Source organism: Melozone crissalis, unplaced genomic scaffold (genome assembly GCF_028551555.1).
Source record: "Melozone crissalis strain CALT ecotype California unplaced genomic scaffold, PUWL_Pcris_2 ptg000090l_1, whole genome shotgun sequence".
NCBI classification, from domain to species: Eukaryota; Metazoa; Chordata; class Aves; order Passeriformes; family Passerellidae; genus Melozone; species Melozone crissalis.
In genome coordinates, this window is record NW_026535867.1 from 4,037,153 (window position 1) to 4,055,921 (window position 18,769).

At 43.1% G+C, this 18,769-nt stretch overlaps 1 protein-coding gene across 2 annotated transcripts; it reads right to left on the reverse strand.

Moving 5' to 3' along the window:
* Nucleotides 1-206: 206 nt before the first annotated feature.
* On the reverse strand, nt 207-18,665 carry XK (X-linked Kx blood group antigen, Kell and VPS13A binding protein). 2 transcript variants are annotated; one of them, XM_054291326.1, is made up of 3 exons: nt 18,361-18,665; nt 10,043-10,305; nt 207-3,664 (listed from the first exon to the last, which is right to left on the reverse strand). In XM_054291326.1, exons 1-3 carry the CDS (start codon nt 18,603-18,605, stop codon nt 2,838-2,840), a joined length of 1,335 nt encoding a protein of 444 aa, XP_054147301.1. In that variant the 5' UTR covers nt 18,606-18,665; the 3' UTR covers nt 207-2,837. The 2 variants fall into 2 exon arrangements, with proteins under 2 accessions (XP_054147301.1, XP_054147302.1); XM_054291327.1 differs by lacking the exon at nt 18,361-18,665 and adding an exon at nt 15,417-15,593.
* Between the last annotated feature and the right edge of the window lie 104 nt (nt 18,666-18,769).

Sequence of the window (18,769 nt, forward strand, 5' to 3'; positions counted from 1 at the left end):
CATACTCTCATGTCTCATGTCTTCTCCATGCAGCCACTGGATGTACTGATAACAACACCCTCCATTATCTGGAGAAAAACTGCCTCTCCCAGCTTTACAGCACACTCAGAAAAAGCAGCTGCTCCCTTCAAGCCCTGGTCTGACACAGCATCGTTGTGTCTCTGACTCCCTCCTGCACCTTTCCACCAGCTGTGGCAGCACAGCTGGATAAACCACCCTGGGCCATGGTGACACCAGGCACTGCACAGCAACAGCCCCCCATGCTGGAGGAGTGTTTGAACTGTATTTGGTTACTCTGCACAACTAAGGCAAAACCATAGGATAGCAATAGAACCCATATAAACTCTTTTTTTCCCCTCTCATAACAGTGATTTCAATATTCATCTCCCTATGCATGCACTTCAGGAGACTGGAATAAAAAGAAGTAATGTGACAGCCACTCTAAATATGCATCTAGAGTCTTCTGTGAGGTGTAATGGTACTCACTGTGTTTTCATCCTGGGCTCCTGGCTCTGCACCTCTCCTACATTTGCCTTCACTGTGGCACCAACCTGGCTGAGGTTTGTGAAGCTTTCACTGTTTCCAAATGGCACAATCACAACTGCACCACCACTTACAGTGTCCAAACTCTGCTTTAAGCTCTCTCTTTAGATAGGAACTACTACTACATATGAAGCTACTTTTTAAATTTTCCCCCACAGACTAACATTTCTGACCGGGGTACATCTGTAGATAGGCAGCCACTGTAATTCCCTGATTATTGATACTGATGAGTGTCCAGCTATAAAGACAGATATTCAGTTTTGGATAAGAACACCAGAAAATTTGAGCCACTGGGCTGAACTCCACAGGTTTGGAAGAAAAAGTTACCTTCTCCCTTGCTTCTTTAACTCTCTACTGAAAAAGAAAAAGCAATAATATTTTACATCTAGAAAAGCACAGAGAAATCTTGTACTGTACTTTCACATACAGAGGTACAGAGAAACACCATTGTGTCTTCAAGGAGTCACTTCACTATTCTTTTCTCCTCTCCTCAGAGAAATTAGAATGGAGGTGTTTGGTGTCTTCCCCAGATATGAGGCACATTCCCATAGCAAAATCAGGCCAACAATCCCATTACCACCCACCAATAATTTAATGACATATACATACACATACCATACACAGACACATATTTAGCAAAATGAAAACATAACTCCATAATAAAACTGAAATATGAAGACATTCATTTACACTGTAGTAAAGAAAAAAATAAAAGCAGGTTATGTCTTTGCAGCACTGCAGGTGACATATTTCATTAAAAATGACCCCAGACCTGAGTTTGAGACACTTCTAAAACAATTATGATGATGTCATCCCTATTAAGAACTTCACATCCTGCCTGAGGACAGAATGGAGACTAAGCTTCAAGCACTGGGAGATGCTTTGGTCATCAATTATTTGTTTCCATGAGCAGCCATAATGTGTAACACTCAAAAGAAATGTTAGGAAGGTGCTAAGCAAACAAAGTGCAAAATGCTTTCACTTAATTTGTGAAAATACATATGGGTCTGTGTATTTTCACTAAATTCTTGTGTGTTCATCTGCTAAAGCTTTCTCAGAAATTTAAAAAATACAGAAACACTTTTATTTGTGGTGATGTATTGCTGAGAACAAAAAGTCAATGACTTCCATTTTCTCTTTCATGCTTCAGTATCAGGGTTGTGATACTTCTGAGGTAAAGAAGTCAGAGGGTTTTGAATTAATGATATTAAACTAATCATAACAAATCACAGCTCAAAAAAGAAGGAACCAGTGTCTTCTATGCAAGTACAAAAAGTCAATGAGCTGCCTACTTGGGGCACTACCAAACCCCTGATGATCAGGGAAGTGCTCAGCTCTCTAACTTCAGCCATCTAAAAGTCAGATGGACAGTCAGAACTAATTGTGAAGGCATCTGGTTAACACTGAGTAACAGGTCTCCAGAGAGTGATTCCTATCACCTATTTTGAGATGGGGTGAGTCACTCCCTGGAGATGTGCACTGGAGAGCACCTACATGACTGGCACACACTGCCTGCCCAGCCTTAAATATTTATATAAAAAGAACACCACCCTGACACCAGAAGATCACAAAGTATTAAAGAAATAATAATGAAAGGAAAATGAGCTGTTCCAGAACATCACAATTAATGTGTTAAATTTACTTCCCTTACTAACAAGCAGTGAACATGAAGGGTGAAACAGTGCAAAGCCAATAACCCCTCTGTCCATCCTCAGTAACAGCCACATTTCTGTGTCAGTGCTGGCTAATTGGCTGTTTCATGGCAACCCAAACTACAGTGCATTGTGCAAGTCCAATTCTACTACCACTGAGAGAAGTATTATCTTATTACACTGATTAGAGTGTAAAATAGTCTGCAATTTGATCAAAGCAGACCACAGCTACAATCCATACATAGTCCAGGTCTAAGCTCTGTTTCCATGCTAGGGTGGCATGCCATGAGACATCCTGTCTAAAATAAAAGTCCTTGCCTTCCATCCTCAAACTTCCTGAGTAAGGTGAACATCACGACAGTTTCTGAATGATGTCTCCAATAATGACTTAAAATCAGCATGTGACAATAAACCTATGTGCAAAAAGGCTCTGAACTAGAAATCTACAAACAACGATTGCTCTCCGTACACAAACACAAATACTCATACACTGCTCTCCACAAAAACAGGCATGTCAGCCATCATGCAGTGCTACATCTGCAAGAAAGAAATCCTACCCACAAGACACAATGTCTAAGATACACAATGCTCCCAGCAGGTGATCTGCCACCTTCCAAAGGCACCTACTTGCTTCCAATTGCACTAGGCATTGGAAGAAACACTTTGATGAACATTCCTGTTTTGGGAATCTGTTGTCTTGCTACTGCCCCGTGCTTCTTCAGTGTTTTCAGGAGATTTTATCACCACCTCGCCTGTCAGTAGAGAGGATTTTTGATGCTGGCAAATTAAGTACAGAATCTTGAAACAGGACAACAAAGCTTCAGTAACGCTGGAGGAGAAAAGTTTTTTGCACGGGTGACAGAACTGGTAGAACACCAACATGAAGAAGATGCCCATGCAGTAACCTATGAGGAGCTGCAGGAACAGCATAGGGGCACAGACATAGAGGTAGAAGTCTGTTCTGTAGATGTACCACATGAGCAGGAGGAAGGCGTTCTCCATCAGCCGCACGATGTAGTACACGGTCATGCGGTACCAGTTCTGCGACTTGCTGATCAGGTCGGGGTCGCTGAGCTCCACCTGCGCTCCCGACCAGCAGAACATGTTAATGCCAGCGTACAGGAACGTGAGAAGGCACAGGACGATGGTAGTGCCCAACCTGCTCAATTCCTTCTCTATGTTCTCAGGAAATGGCGACTTGCTAAGCCAGAAGAGAATCCAGGGGTAGAGGAAGAACCCTAAGAAATTCAGCAGCACGACGACAAAAACCCAGATTTTAAGGACTGAACCGAAAAGCACCAGCACCGTGACTCGTGTGGCGATCTCAAAGCTCCTCCACATGAATATGCAGAGGTAGGCGGCAGGTTTCACACGGACATTGTAATCGTCGTACTTTATCTTAATGGCCAGGATGTTGCAGCGTAAGGCGCCGTAAACGATCGAGAGGAGAGAGAGCACCATAAAAACACCTACAAACAGAAAAGACAAATCAGGACCTTCATCTTTGTGAAAAATGCATGTATTTTATGATTGGCTTTTCGCAAATATTAAAATGAATATTATATGTGTTGTGTTAGAAAGTAATGCTGTATTAATTCTCTTAAGTACTGTGTTAAATATAGTTTTAGGCTATAAAAAAATTGTTAAAATAGAAACTATGCTATGTAAGATGCTTTGTTTAATAAGAAGGGTTTGCAGCGAGATAGCAGCCACAGGACACCTAAATCTTTCAGAGAAAGGGAATTTATTGCCTTCTTATCAGAAGAAACGAACTTCTTCCCGCCTTAGAGGCGCTGTTATGATTAGAAGGAAGAAGCTGACACTGACCAGAGGGAATCCTGTGTTTGAATGGAATTTATGCATCATGTATGAGGTGTATGAATATGCAACGAGCTGTTGTTCTTAAGGGTTAATCCTTCGTTAACGGGTGTCCTTTTTCGGGCTTGTGATGCCCAGAAAAAGGTACCCGGACGTCCGTAACTCTTTGGTTTTTATTGTCTCATATTGTCCTAATTCAATTTGTCCAAATTGTTATTACTCTAATTGTGTTACTTGTTATGAACAAAATTCGGGTAATATTTTTTTTGTGAGAAAAAGTTACAAAAAGGCAGCCAGACCACGGGTAGCTGCTGAAGTTCTTCGTGTTTTGTTATTGTAATCACGAGTCGTTGTGGCTAATCGCTCCTTTTGTATCAGCAGAGCCTCGCCCGAGGCTAAGTTGTACCTTTCCCAGAAGGGTGGGAACCTTCCCGAACAGTAGAAGAGACCTGAGAAGGTGAGGGGGGCTATGCAAAGTGACTCCAAGACCACAATGCAGCATGGGTCCCCCGCTGTACGGAGAAAACCCCAAAACAACGAGCCACCTAAGAATTGAGAGACTGGAGTGATGTCTGGACGTGAGGAGCCGAATGCTGAGCCTGCAGAGACGCGGAACACCTTCGGACTCTCTCGCCCTGACCAAGAGAGACGACCCCGGCGGTGAGACCAGGCCGACTGAGCCGGCAGAAGTACCACCTGGCGGGGGATACCACGCCCAAAAGGCTCCCACGAGTACTGGATTCCCCCAGTTCTGCCCCTTGCGGACAGAGCTGCGCATATCCTCCTCCTCTGAGTCGCCCGGGAAGACGACGGAGACTGCAGACCCGTCGAGCCACCCAATCCTGAGCTGATCACTTTTAATAAAGGCATTGAAAAGGAGAAGAAGTCTCCTGGCCCCTTTGTTTATTTCATTACTATTCTTTTTAACCATTTTATTACTATTAAACTTTTAAAAATTTTAATAACAAGCGATTGCGTTTTTCACAATCTTAGCAGCAGGCATTGCATCTGCAGTCATTGTCGCCGCACTCCTGGGGATTCCCAGCGAGGTGTAATGCCACGGGAGCCATTCCCAGCCCTACTTGTGTGAAGGAAATGAACTCTACCCCAGCAAAACCCAGCACATGACTCTAATCCTACCTCCTATTTTGGTCCCTGCTTGATGCTTATTCAGGAAGCTGGTGAGAAAAAGAAGGCGCTCAGCAGCCATAAGTGTCTGTCCCTCCTCCCCCTGCCCAGGGCTGTCCTTGGTAATTTCACAGCCCAGTCATTACAGTATCCAACTTGCTCCCTAACTCCCACAGTACTCCACAAGGAGCAGGGGTGCTACTCCCTTTCCACACTGATGAAAAACTGCAAAATAGAAGCTGAAACTTTGCAGTAACTTGGACATGCAGATAACTTGGTGCTCGTGAAGTTCTGTGTCAGAGCAAATCACAAAAAGGTATGTGATACAGCACAAAATTGAAAGCTGAAGGAATTTAAACCCAGCACTGCCCCCGATTGTCTCTGGCTGTGTAGAGAGATATTTACTCACTTGCATGCACTGTGTTTTCCTATACATCAATTTTATTTATACACTAATCTGTATCATGCATTAAGAAAAACCCACTCCTATTAAAAATGTCTTTAAATTCAGATAAATTTTCAGCACCTCCAACCTACCCAGAATCCCTGAAAGGAAGGTTTCACATTTAAATTCTGCAGAAAGTGAAGGCAGAGACCAGATGTTACCTGGTCTCTGCAGGAGGGCATCCTGTCTTGCCTTATTAAGTAGGTACAAATGTACATGAATACTGAACACAGAGAATAAACAAAGTGCTAACTGCCCACAGGTTTTTTTGTATTTGCATGTACAATTATATAAATATTTGTTCACAATTTTTACTAACATGCTGAATAGCTGATATTGCCTCAGATATAATAATTAGAGTTTGGAATTCCTAATTATGTCAATTACATTTGCAATGCTTAGCAACCAGTGTTTTCTGCAGCCTTCAATTAGTTTGTGTGCCAATATCCTACAAATAAACATTGGTATCCTATAAATAAACTGGATTCCCCATTTTGCTATAGCTATATGGCCAAAATTATCAGGGGTTGGAGTTTTTTTCTTATTATAAGTCACTAATTTCTAAGCTATCCTTTGGGAGAAACAAGTGTATTTTAAGACCTCTAACAACTTTCTAAGAGAATTTCTCTATTATTTCAGCTAATCTCTTTTCCATTATGACCCACAAACACCTCTGAATTACTTTGGAAAATAATTAAGTCTTTATATCTAATTTCCCAAGGCACTCAGTAAGGTGAAAAGCATTTATCATTTTATATGGTAATTTTGTACATGCCAGTTTGGTGGTGCATATATTCTCTGAAAATGTTTATGCTGAAATTGTTTGTAGGTAGCCAGTAATTTTTACATCTTTCTTACAGCACTGAATGATGTCTCTGATAATAACTTAAAATAACCATGTGACAGTAAACCTATGTGCAAAAGACACATAGAGCTGGGCATTTTTAATTGTTATGTCTTGGAAAAACATCAGGTGAAAGCAGAAGAGCAGGTGAGTTCAGTCAAGAATATTACTTGATGTCCTATGGCTTTTTACAGAATCTTTCCTGTAGTTTTGAGCTGTGAAAGAACATAAATTCCAGCAGCTCATGAAGCAAAAGAATGTTCTCAGAGTAAAGGAACATAAAGATGTACCCACTGGGGACTGAGTGCTGCTTTGCTGGAACTCTGCTTGCTTTCTGCTTTGACAAGCTGAAACACTGATCTTATTCCCATTTTCACTTTAGGGAATCTATATTAATCTCAAACCTATCTTGTAAACTCAAGCCTTCAAAAGAGGCACTTCTTCATTGATAGAAAACAAGTCATGCTGACTCTGGTTAAACACACTAGCCCAGTCCTACTCCTTTCCTAAAAGCTCATCATTGTCACCAAACCTTCAGTTCAAACATAATTTTTAACTCTGTGAGAAAGATGATTTGAAGCAACCACAAAGAGAAATACCAGAGGGTGACACTGTTGCTTTTACTCATCCTGAGCAGGGAAAGAAATTAAATGTAAAAGGAAAAGTATTTTCCCCTGGAACATTTCCAAATCCTCCAACAGTCCTTATAAAGGTGGCCTTTCTCTTCTTCCTTCCTCTTCCCAAAAGTGTTTTTCTTACAAATGAGAGGTAGACACTCACAGAGTCATCCAGGGAGGCACTGATTTGCTTTGTTGTGTTTTATTACATCTGAAGTCCTTTCACAACCTGGTCCTTCCCACTTCAGAAACTGCTAAGACAGTGAATTCTGCTCTAGGTGAGCTACCTCACAAGTACCACTGAGATCTATTATAGATACTATAGTTATATGTATACAAAATGGAACTAGGACTCAGAGTAGGATAATACATGTGTGTTTCCAGTGTTGTATTACATCCAACACTTTTACACTTTTCATAATAAACAGTCACCAAAGCTTTATGTTGCTCATAACTAACCTCAAGAGCTGGTCCTGCTTTGGCAGCTCTCTAATTGTCTTGATCTTACATTCTTGACAGACTGTGAAATGACAATTTTGAAGAATGCCAGACACTGGCAAGACCCCAATAATCCATAAGAAAACATCCAGAGAAATTAATAAATGCCATGAAGTACACAAGAAATTTGCAGCATGGCTCTGGCTGACAAAGGGCTCAGCAAGGATGCATGTTCTTTTCAGAAGTGTTCAAGCCAACACTGGAAGCACTAAGGAGTTTCAAACAGATTTGAAAGGGAAGTGCCATGCCCCCAGCATGATGGTAAAACAGCTTCAGGTTCTCAGGTGACATCAACCTCATTACCCTGATCAAGCAGAATTTACACAGAATGACAAGGGATGTAGGAATCCAGAAAAATAACAGACTGATGAGAAGACAAGACAAAACACATGGAAATCAAAATACAAGACAATGATCATTATAACAGATGCAAATGGAGAAGAGCCTGAAATTTGGAGGACCAGTGTCAAAGAACAGGGAAGCTGAAGACATCTGAAATGTGGAATAAGAACTGGGCTGGCTGGATAAGAGACACACAACAAGAATATGGCTAGGACTCTTGTTTTTCTGATGAATGAGCTCTAACAGACATTGACACCTTTCCAAACACTTTCTTTTCCTTTGCATTTCTGTATTTTAGAATTACATCTGCATGGAGATGCTCCTGGGAAGCATGAAATAACTGCTGTATTTGCAAGTGGGTTAACCAAACTCTGGTGAGCCATCTTATCTCTGGTCATTTCACCCAAAGAATGTCACTTATCAGTTTGTGATTACAGCTTATCTCAGCAGAGATAAGCTAGAAGCAATAGAGCATTACAAATGATTATTAAACATGCAATTCTCTGATCATCTAGAACACAGGACTTATCTTTGTAAATCATGATCACTAAGGTCAAAACCAGTAATAAAAGAAAGACAATAAAAAGGTGACCTTTCTCAAGTAAATGCCATCTACAGCAAAGTGACTGGACATTTTGCTAATTGCACTGTTCAGCAAAGGTTTCAGTCACACTGTCTCCATCCCACATCACAAGTGCCATGGTTATTTGAAGGACCTACCTTAGTTATGAAGAACTCAGGGACTCGAAGGAGTAATGTCTTACTCAGGAACTGAAGGAGTAATGTCTTCCAAGAAACTACTGCTATCATGTTCTAGTTTTGGCTGGGGTAGAATTAATTGTTTTTCTAGCAGCTGATACAGTGCTGAATTTGGGTTCAGTATGAGAATAATGTTGATAACACACTGTTTTAATTGTTGCTCAGCAGTGCTTTAAGTCAAGGACTTTTCAGCTTCCCATGCTCTGCCAGTGAAGAAGTACACAAGAAGCTGTGAAGAAGCACAGCCAGAACAGATGACCCAAACTATCCAGAGGGATATTCCATACCATTGGTACCATGCTCAGTGTATTAACTGGGGAGAGTTGTCTGGGAGGAGCCAGTCGATGCTGGGGGCATGGCACTTCCCTTTGTGCATCACTTGTCTTTCTTGGGCTTTATTCTTTTCCCTCTCTCCCTCTACCCCTCTCTATCCCCTTCATTACTACTACTATTGATGATGATGATGATGATGATGATTATTATTATTATTATTATTATTATCATTATTAACTTTATTTCAATTAGTAACTTGCACCTTAGCCTCAGACTCTCTATCTGTGTAAAGATCCTCTCAGGGCCTTAGAGATACAAGAGCTATTTAGTGTTTCAGTGGAAATGCACCTTCAAGTTCACACAGGTGCCAAAGTCCTTTCTCACACTGAAAAGCTGTTTGTCCCATGACCAGCTGGAGATGGTTCTCCATTTAGCAGTGAGCCAGAAAATCAAGAAATGGAAGCAAGATGCAGAGTTCCATAGTAAGAGAGTTGGGTCCTGGTAAGTCCATGTTGTGCTTGGTGAAGGCTTGACGGCTTGGGTCCAGAGATAAGATGACCACAGTTGCATAGCACCTTACTGAGCCCTGACTTTTGATTCCAGAATCAGAGTCTGGCACAAGTAAAGACAGTTCATGTTCTCAGTTCATATTTAAAACTGCACTCCTAAAAGTATATCTTCCCTGGGGCAGCATGACAAAACATGCTCTGCAGTGTACCCCAAGGAATTTTCCAGAAAGTTTTGCTCAAAAAACAAAATGGAACAGAGGTTATTTTAAAATTCTTCATGAAGACAGCTCGGGGTTAGGGTTAGGGTTAGGGTTAGGGTTAGGGTTAGGGTTAGGGTTAGGGTTAGGGTTAAGGTTAGCTCAGTCCTTCCAGCTGCCTCCCTCTCATACCATAATGGTCACTTTATCAAACCAGTGTTTTTACAGCACCCAAGTGTGCTACAGAAGGTGCCATAGTCTAAAACACGACGATATAAACTTGAAAGCAACATCACCACCAAAAGCTACCAGGGAGATGAAACCCATAGCAGAATTCTTGGTTCTTGTGCAAGGCAGCTCCAACTGACTGCTCTCCCGCCCAAACACCAAAAAGGTCATAGCAACAGCTCCACCTACTTCTGGCCACGGTGACCTCCTGCTGCAGGACAGAGATGTAGAGCTGGAGCGTGAGCTGGGGCGCTGAGCCCAGGAAGGCCTGGATGACAGAGACCCTGCTGAAGGCAGACCTGTGCGTGCGCAGCTTGCCCTCAGTCTGTCCCACCTCCTTCTCTACTTCTTCTGAGTGCCCATCCTTGGGCAGCTGCCTCTTCTTGGTGATGCTCACGTAGGGATCTTCAACTCTGCCAGCATGGAAGTAAATATAAAGGGCTTCCACACACCTACAAGCAAACAAGGAGATAGAGCAACAGGGAAAAATGAAAGAATGAAAGGTCTCCCCAGTTCCTGGTATTCTAAGCAGTCACATACTGAGTCCTAAGACATTTTTTCATTGAGCATAGCCTGTAGGTTTTCTCCTCCTGGTGACCTTGGAATATTACAAATTTCCTTATTTAAAATAGAAATTACATTTTACTAGAGGGCAGGAAGCTGGCAGTGCCCTTTGGGCTGCTTGTAGTATTCAGATTTGAGAGGAGGTTTAATTATTTTCTATGAGCAGCCCTTGCTCTCTGCTATCCCATTAAAGTCCTAAAACTGCTCATCCACTACAAGGATGTCAAACCCAGGACCCAAACTGGATGTGTGTTTCTTCAGCTACTCATGTCTTTTTCTTTTTGTTATTGATCCATCTAATGGGACATGACAATAAACCCACTTTTCATACCTTTGCCTTAAAACATCTGAAGGGGGAAGCTTGGGGTATAAGCAGGTGTACACACCTCAAAACTTTACCAAGCAATGGTTCAAAACACCAGTAACATGCCAGACCAGTGAAAAAGGGCAGTTTTGAGCCTCACAACCCTTGAAATCAGCATTATTTTTTTAAAGGCACAAGAATAGGAGCTTAGTTCTCAAGCGGGCTTATGTTTACTGTTCTGTTAAAGAAATATTAAATATAATCTGGCAAAAAAGACTCTAACTCAGAAGATGCAGTGTTTCCAGTTGCTGCAGCTCTTCATACTTTAAACACAGTGGGAGCCAAACCCTTTTGTTTATACAGGTCTAACTTACTGCCAACTAACTCCCAAGGAACAAACTGGTGCCAGCACATGCACTTCTACTCATAAATTACATATTGTTACACTATTTGCTGCCTGCACGCACACACAGAGATAAATCCATAGATTTGGGAGAGAACAGAAAAGGTTGTCTCCAGAAAATGCTGCAGCAACAAGGACAATCTGGCTCCTGGAGTATAAAAGAAGATAGAGAGATATCTGCAAGGAAAGAACATCTTCCTCAACTTCCTTCCAATGGTTGTTTTTAACTGGCTAAAACTTTATGAAAACTAGTTCATAGTCTTCATAAAGTTTACTCATGAAGAGTAGTTCTAAGAGAACTCCTTGGGTATGAAGGTGTCAAGGGCAGGCTTGGGCATCAAGCAGGACCCAAAACACATGGGGAAATATTCACCCTTGTCTAGGAAGGAATGACAAGCAAGGAACAGGTGAAATCACAAGATGAAGGGGAAGGGAGAAGAAAAAAAACAAACTTCTGTTTAATTTAATTAACTTTACTTCAATTTTTTTTCTAATTGGACCACTAGCAAGTTTCAAATGCTCTAGATGAAGTGATTGTGAATCACTATCCCTGATTCACTAGGCTCCAGCTATCATTATGACTAAAGCTATTCAACATTCCTGCTGCTCTGAATGCTCCATTCACAGAGGTGACTTTCTGTCTTCCCCTCATTAATCTTTTCACTCCCTGTCAATCTTGTTCCACATGAAAGAATCCATACAGCCAAAAAGAAAGTGTGAAAAATTAATAAAGCACTGTGGCTTTATAAGCCAGCATAGATTCTGAAACCAACAAATCGATTTTATTCCAAAAAGAAAGATCCCAGACCATTTTTGTCTCATTTAGTATTCACAGCCATGCATTCATCCTGAGCTGAGGGCAAGTCTGAGTATATTATAGAACACTGGATCTCAGCATCAGGCTCTGAACTCTTGCTGTGTGTGATTAGAAGCAGATATAGTCTAGGGAGCATCAAAAAAAATATGTAGTGATCCCATTAAGGAGATCAGATTTATGAGACTACTGACAATAGCAAACATTATAACCAACCAAACTCAGAGTTTTGGAGCAAGCATTTGATTTTTATTTATTAGCTGGATATTAAGTAGCAGGATATTGTTTGTGATGGGGATTTTTTGACCATACAGAAAAGCAAACATAATGTGAAATGGTCTGATGAGCAAACCTTAGAGCTAAATGGGGCTTTTACCACTATAACAGAGTGATAAAAAATGCTATATGCAAGCATTCAGATTACATTGATAATGATGCCCATTTTCTCCCAGGCCCTGCCAGTCTCATGCAGGAGTGTTTCTGGAAGTCAGGCCTTCTGGGACAAATAACAAATGCATTCAACTGGTGCCACTGCTCAAGCAACTGCCTCCAGCAGGAGCAGACTGGCAGCTGACACACCAGAAAGAACAAGCACCAATCTAAAAGTTTAAGGAGTAGAATGTGGGAGGGGCACAGGCACTCGAATGACCATGCAGATGAGAAGGGTCCAGGACTGTGATGAAGAATCAATGCAGATCTTGTTGCTGTGTCAGACTGTGGCTTTGCCTATGCAGCACATGCTGAGGGGTTGGGCATTGTCTTTAAATGAACTGCCTGGCTTGCTCTTTTTAGCATGAAGTACAACTAAGAGACAATGCAAGAAGGGAATTGTTTCGTGGCAGCTTTCCCCCACAGTTACAATCTCCTGCAGCATGGTGAATTCCACACAAGCCCTCACTGCTGCTCTGCTCCAGAGGGACAGGAGTGAGAGATCCCAACTTCTGCACAATCCAATGATGTTTAGGGCCACTCCAAGAGCCCTTTACACGGTGTCAAGAGCAGAAGACAAGCAGCTGGCTGTGTCCTCTGCATGTAAGGCACTGCCAACCACAGCACTGGCTGTGCAGGAACTAAAATTGCTCTGAGAAAAAAAAGTCAGATCTACTTTGTAGAGTGAAATTTAAGAGGTAAGAAAATGATGGTGCTGCTTTCTCCCTGCTGCCATATCCTGGCAGAAAGAAGAGCCATACTTTTCCAGGGATCCTGATGGTGCCCACAAAGAGTGATTCAGCCCCAACACATTTGTCTTCTACACAGTAAGTAGGAGGAATAATCCTACCCTTATATACTTGCTGAGAGTGAGCACCTCATTCCCTCTTTTATCATGGATGCGTGGGACTGGAACACAGGCAAAATAATGGTGGTGTGAAGGGGGAGAAGGCAATGAAAACAGGGAACTTTCCACACCCAACCAGCACTCCAAAACAAATGGCTATTTGAGACCTACCCATACACACCCTCTGTAAGTGTACAAGTAGATTTCTCTGAGTGTTTGGGCTATTTTTGAAATTTCTAGAGCTAAAGCGATGCCCAGGGCTGTTACGATTAGGGCGGTTATTTTCATAATTTTCACTAATTCCTTCTCTTTAGAGAAATATGCAAGAGACTTGTCAGTCCTGCAGATTTACTTACCTGCATCAGGCAAAGATCTGCTCCTCACTCACTGTTCTTTTACCTGCACTGATTTCCTGTTCACCTCACCATGGACACCTAACATATCTGCTCAAGAATAAAGAAAAGAAAATAGCCTGAAGAGTGTCTAAACATATTCTTCCCATCTGGAAAAGAGGGAGACACATCAAGAGTTGCTAAGTTTAAAGCTAGGAGGATCTCCTACAGTGAGGTCTGCTGATGAAGTCCTACAAGGAAGGGAAGTTTTTAGACCTGTTCTATTTTGAACTTTTAAGCAGGTCATTTGCAAAGGGAGACTACTCACAAGGGACAAGGTTTCTGCACAATGTCACTTGAAACAGTATCTGCACCATTAGAGCTTATTAGATTTCAAACTGCAGAATTAGATGCCCAAAACATGAATGATTGAAAAAAAATTGAGGGTTTTGTTTTTTCTTTTTTTTTTTTACTTCCTGCAGCTCACAGAATCAAACTTTGGCCATAACATCAGCTCCTCTGGCAGTCAGATGCAAGCTTCCTCCTGCATCTGCTGTGCTGCTGTCTACATGGTACATGTAATTGTTTCTCCTTATGCCTTGAGAAACAAAGCCTGATCCCATTAAAAAAAAAAAGTCTATTGTTTATATCCTTGTCCTATCATAACCTGAGGAAAACAGTCATTAGTGTTCTATATAGGGGGCCTGTTATACTTACTTGAGATTTGTTTTGCAGGAGTTCATCCTTCTGCTGACCCAGCCCTCCCCTGATTGCATCTCCTCACACAGAACAGGCTGGGCTCACACAGCACTAACAGAGCACCAGGGAACAGAGCTCCAAAGACACCTGCAGTCACAAAAACTTCCCTCTCCATGAAGCTGGTACCAGAAGGAAGCACTGCCAGGTTCACACCAGCTGGTTTTGATGACGCCAGTTCAGTAGAGTCTTCAGTAATCAGGTGGGAGCAGTCCCTGCATGAGCAGACTCACAGTCCCAGCACCACCAACATCCCCAGTGTGTGACTATAAGCCCCAACTGGCCAAGTGAGTTTGTTGGAAATCTGCACTTCAGCTCTTAAACTTTTTGTTACTAGAAGAATTGAAAAGGGCAACCTGGTTAACAGGGAGTTCTGTGGTGCCTATCATGAAGGGTAAGGACAAAAGGAGGCTCAGGGGGAACATTATCACTCTCTGCAACTCCTCAGGAGGTTGTACTGAGGTGGGGATCAATCTCTTCTCCCAAGATAACAAGAGACAGGACAAGAAGAAATGGTGTAAAGTTGGTCCAGGGGAGGTTCAGGTGGATATTAGTAAAGATTTTTTCACTGAAAGGGCAGTCAGGCATTGGAATAAGCTGCCCAGGGAAGTGGTGTAATCACCAAGCTTAGAAATGTTCAAAAGGCATGTGGTGTTCATGGACATGGTTTAGTGGTGAAAAAAGTGGTGCTGGGTTATCAGCTGGACTCAGTGATCTTAGAGGTCCTTTCCAACCTAAATAATTCCCTGATTCTCTGAGGGGTTATTTACACTTAGAAGAAATCCTTAAGTGTAGAGCAGTACACCAGCAAAACCACATCCAGTAGTTATGTATTGGAATTGCAGCAGTGCTTCAAATCTCAAGGTGACTTTGGTGCTACAAGTGCCACCCAAATGAAGGGAACAAAGAGACAAACCCTAGCACAGGAGCAGCCTGAGCCAAAAAGCTCATCATGACCTTCCCTGGAGAAAAGACAAAAGTAATAAACCTTTCATTGACATCGGCTACTGTTTTAAATAACTTTTTCTGTTATAATTTAGTTAGTGTGGTAAAAGAATCTCCTTTTGCAAAAAAAAAAAAAAAAAAAAAAAAAAAGAACCAAAACCAAACCTACCTGAATAAATCTCCTAAGCATCCAGACAAGTACATTCATAAGGAGTGGCATTGACCTGAAATGCTGCAGGAGTCCCCATGATGCCCAGAAACCTGCAGTCACTTTGTTCCAGCCAGGTCTCTGCAGAGCCTCTGGCAAGCCTATATCCTAAGGATCACAGCCAGGCCACTAAGGGGAATGGGAATTTTGCTCTACAAATTGCTCTGAATTTATAGAGAAACTCCTAGGGAGTGGGAGAAGAAATTAAAAAAGGGTGCATGAACAGCACACCCAAAGTCCTCTCTGGAAGAGGGATGCTACCTAATTTTAGTCCTTCCAGTGGCAGCAGCAGGACAGCGAGTGCCTCCCGAGCAGGTGGAGTGTGGGTGGCTGGGGAAGGTGGTGGCATGCAAGAAGGTTCTGTGAGAGAAAGTACTTTTTTTCCATCACTCAGATGATTCAAAATAGGCTGAATCATTTGGCTTGCAAGGCTAAATACCCTCCTTCCCTGCCAAGATATTCCCAAACTATTCCTCAAATCTAAAGGAGTTTTTTAAAGGAAAAGAGGAAGGGGGAAAAAAAGTCTAGATTTTAAGATGATGAATAAAAACTCACACAACACATTTGGGCTGATGGTAAAGCAGTGCATGGATATCTGAGTATTTAAATCTGAACAGAGAAATCCTGACTGTGCCGTATCAAACAGAGATAGTCAAAAAGTTGTTGTTAAGTTTCTTTTAAAGCCCTCCAAAGCTGCCAGCTCTCTGTTGCAGCACACACAGCCTCAAGGTTCTTAAATGTTTCATTCCCCTGCCACAAGCAGACAGAGCCTGGGGGGGCTCCACTGTCTGTGTCCTAATTGACCTAATTTGACCTAATTTGACCCAGCTCTCCCGAAGCAGCCCTGGGCTGTGCTAGGGAGGCACAGGAATCCCAGCAGGGAGGATGGAGCCAGGCTTCACACGAGGGAAGCAGATGACAGAGCAGCAGGATTCTCTGTAGCAAAGGAGCAGAGGTTTGCCTTCAAGGATGGGGTAAAATGCCTCCAAGGACAATGGTCCTTTTGAGCTTACAAAAAGTAAAAGCCAAAGTGCAGTGAAGCCAAAATACTCTTTGCCTTCTAGCTATCACCCACACCTTGTGTGTATGCCAGTCCACACAGGGTAGGAAGCCCCCTTACAAAGCAGGGAAAGGGAAGGTATTTTGTGTGCTAAAAACACAACAATATTTACAGTGCAGAGCTATATCTGACAGGAAGCAATCAGTTTCCTCTTCTGACAGATATTACAATCTTTAGCTGCAGGAAGGCAAGGAAGGAAAAAAACCCAAACCCCAAAACCCTTTGCTGTCTGTGTCAGATCATTTTGACTTCCCAGACATTGTGCTGTATGCTACAAGCTGACAATTTCCCTAGAAGTAAGGAGAGCTTGGTTTGTATTAAACTTTTAATTTGTAGAGTCCTTCCAGCCTTTAGCAGAAAATAAGTTTTTCAGGCAGTATGAATGTACTACTCTATTTAATTGGTAATTATAATTCCAGTTGTCCTGGGTTTAGAGAGAAGTCAACACACATCACTTTGTCATGCCTAAATGATGCCATGGGGACTATGGCATCATAGCCGTTTGTGCTGTTGGCACAGCACATCCAGAACATCTCAAATCTCCTGGAAATGCTAAGTTTGTAAATCTTTGAGAAAGGAAAAAGTGCAGAGTCAGCAACACACTAGAGGACAGGGCTTTCATGTGCTCACTGGTTTTACAGCAGTGGCTGCAGCTGGGAGTTCACCAGAGAGCAGGAACTGCATTCTGCACAAGATAAGATTTGTGTTGTAAACTGAAAACTTGATGTTGAAAAAAAACCAGAAAGTCAAGTAATGCTTGGTGGTTGAGGTCAAAATATAAAACTAGGTTTCTTTTGTATAACTGAAAAGAAGATCCTTCAATTTCTTCTTGTTCCTCAAATCCTTTGTCTGCTTCCTCACATATTCTGGCTTGACATTAGATTCTTTCCCTGTCTTACCTCAATAAATTGATTTAGAATAACAAAAGTCATGTACTTAATTTTTGATAGTTTCTTTCTCTTTGGTTCCTCTCTTATTTTCCAAAAATGTGGGAGCAGTTTGTTCTTTACCTTTTTGAAAACCAGAGCTCTTTCAGAATTGTTAAGCCACAACTTCAACATCTTTAAAATTTTAACAAAGCAAGCAAAACAGCATAGTTATAGAAGAAGCCAATATTTTTGAAGTGTAAGATATTTTGTAACATCCAAACTGTTCACCTTTCCTTAGCGTGAACAAATCTTTCTTTTACACACTATTCCGGAATTTCAAAAAGTTGGTGATACTTCTCCAAGCTACATAAACACTGCATTTAATTCCCTTTCTTTTTAAATAAAAGATTTTAGTATAAATTTAAAATTAATGCCCCCCAGAAACATTTTGTAGTGGAGTTGCACACTGCTGTAACTTTCCATCTATTTTCTTTTTTTCCTACGGGTATTTTCAGTAAGACATTGAACTGGAATAGAGAAAATCTCCAAAGCAATTTGTGGCGGGAAGCTCACGTTTGGAAGGCAAAGCCAGACTAGAGCATCACTGACGTTCCATGGGATGGGACGGGTACTATCGTTGTGGAAGAAGGAGACACAGCGGAGGAATCTGCCGTTCTCTCTTGGAAGCGCCGTGCATGAGGCAGCAGCGGACAGACCCAACCATCAGCAAGAAGCCCCAGGGCTGCAAACCCAGCGCAGGGCGGGACGCGGAGGGGCTCTGGCGGCTCCCCTGAGCCCCTTTCCCCGGGGCCAGGTTTGTGCCCGAGGCATTCCCAAGGAACTGTTCCTCCCGCGGCTGCGGCAGGACGCGGGAGCGGCGGCGCAGAGCGGGAGCGGCCCGGCCCGCACCGCACCAAGGCCGGGGGGCTCCGGCCGCCCCCGGGCTCGGCCCCGGCCCCGGCGGGGACTCACCGACCTGACGAGCGGCCCCAGCTGCAGCAGGTGCAGCAGCAGCACCAGCGGGCGGTCGCGGCTCACGTCGCGGTGGATGAAGACCAGGCTGAGCTGCACCAGCGCGCAGGGAAAGAGGGCGAAGAGCAGCGTCAGCGTCTGCCACATGCGGTTCCCCGTGTAGTGGTAGCCCGCGCTCAGGCACAGCGCGGCCACCGTCTCGGACATGAAGAGGACGAGGGAGACGAGGACGGAGCCCGGGAATTTCATCGCGGCGGCCGCCCAAGCCCGGGCCGCCCTGCAGCCGCCGCCGCCGCCTTGCACCGGGGCCCAGTCCCCGGCAGAGGGAGCGCCGGGCTCGCCGCTGGCCCGTGGCCTCTGCGGCTCGGGGCTGGATCCGGGCCGGGGCTCGATCCCGACCGCGCTTGGATCCT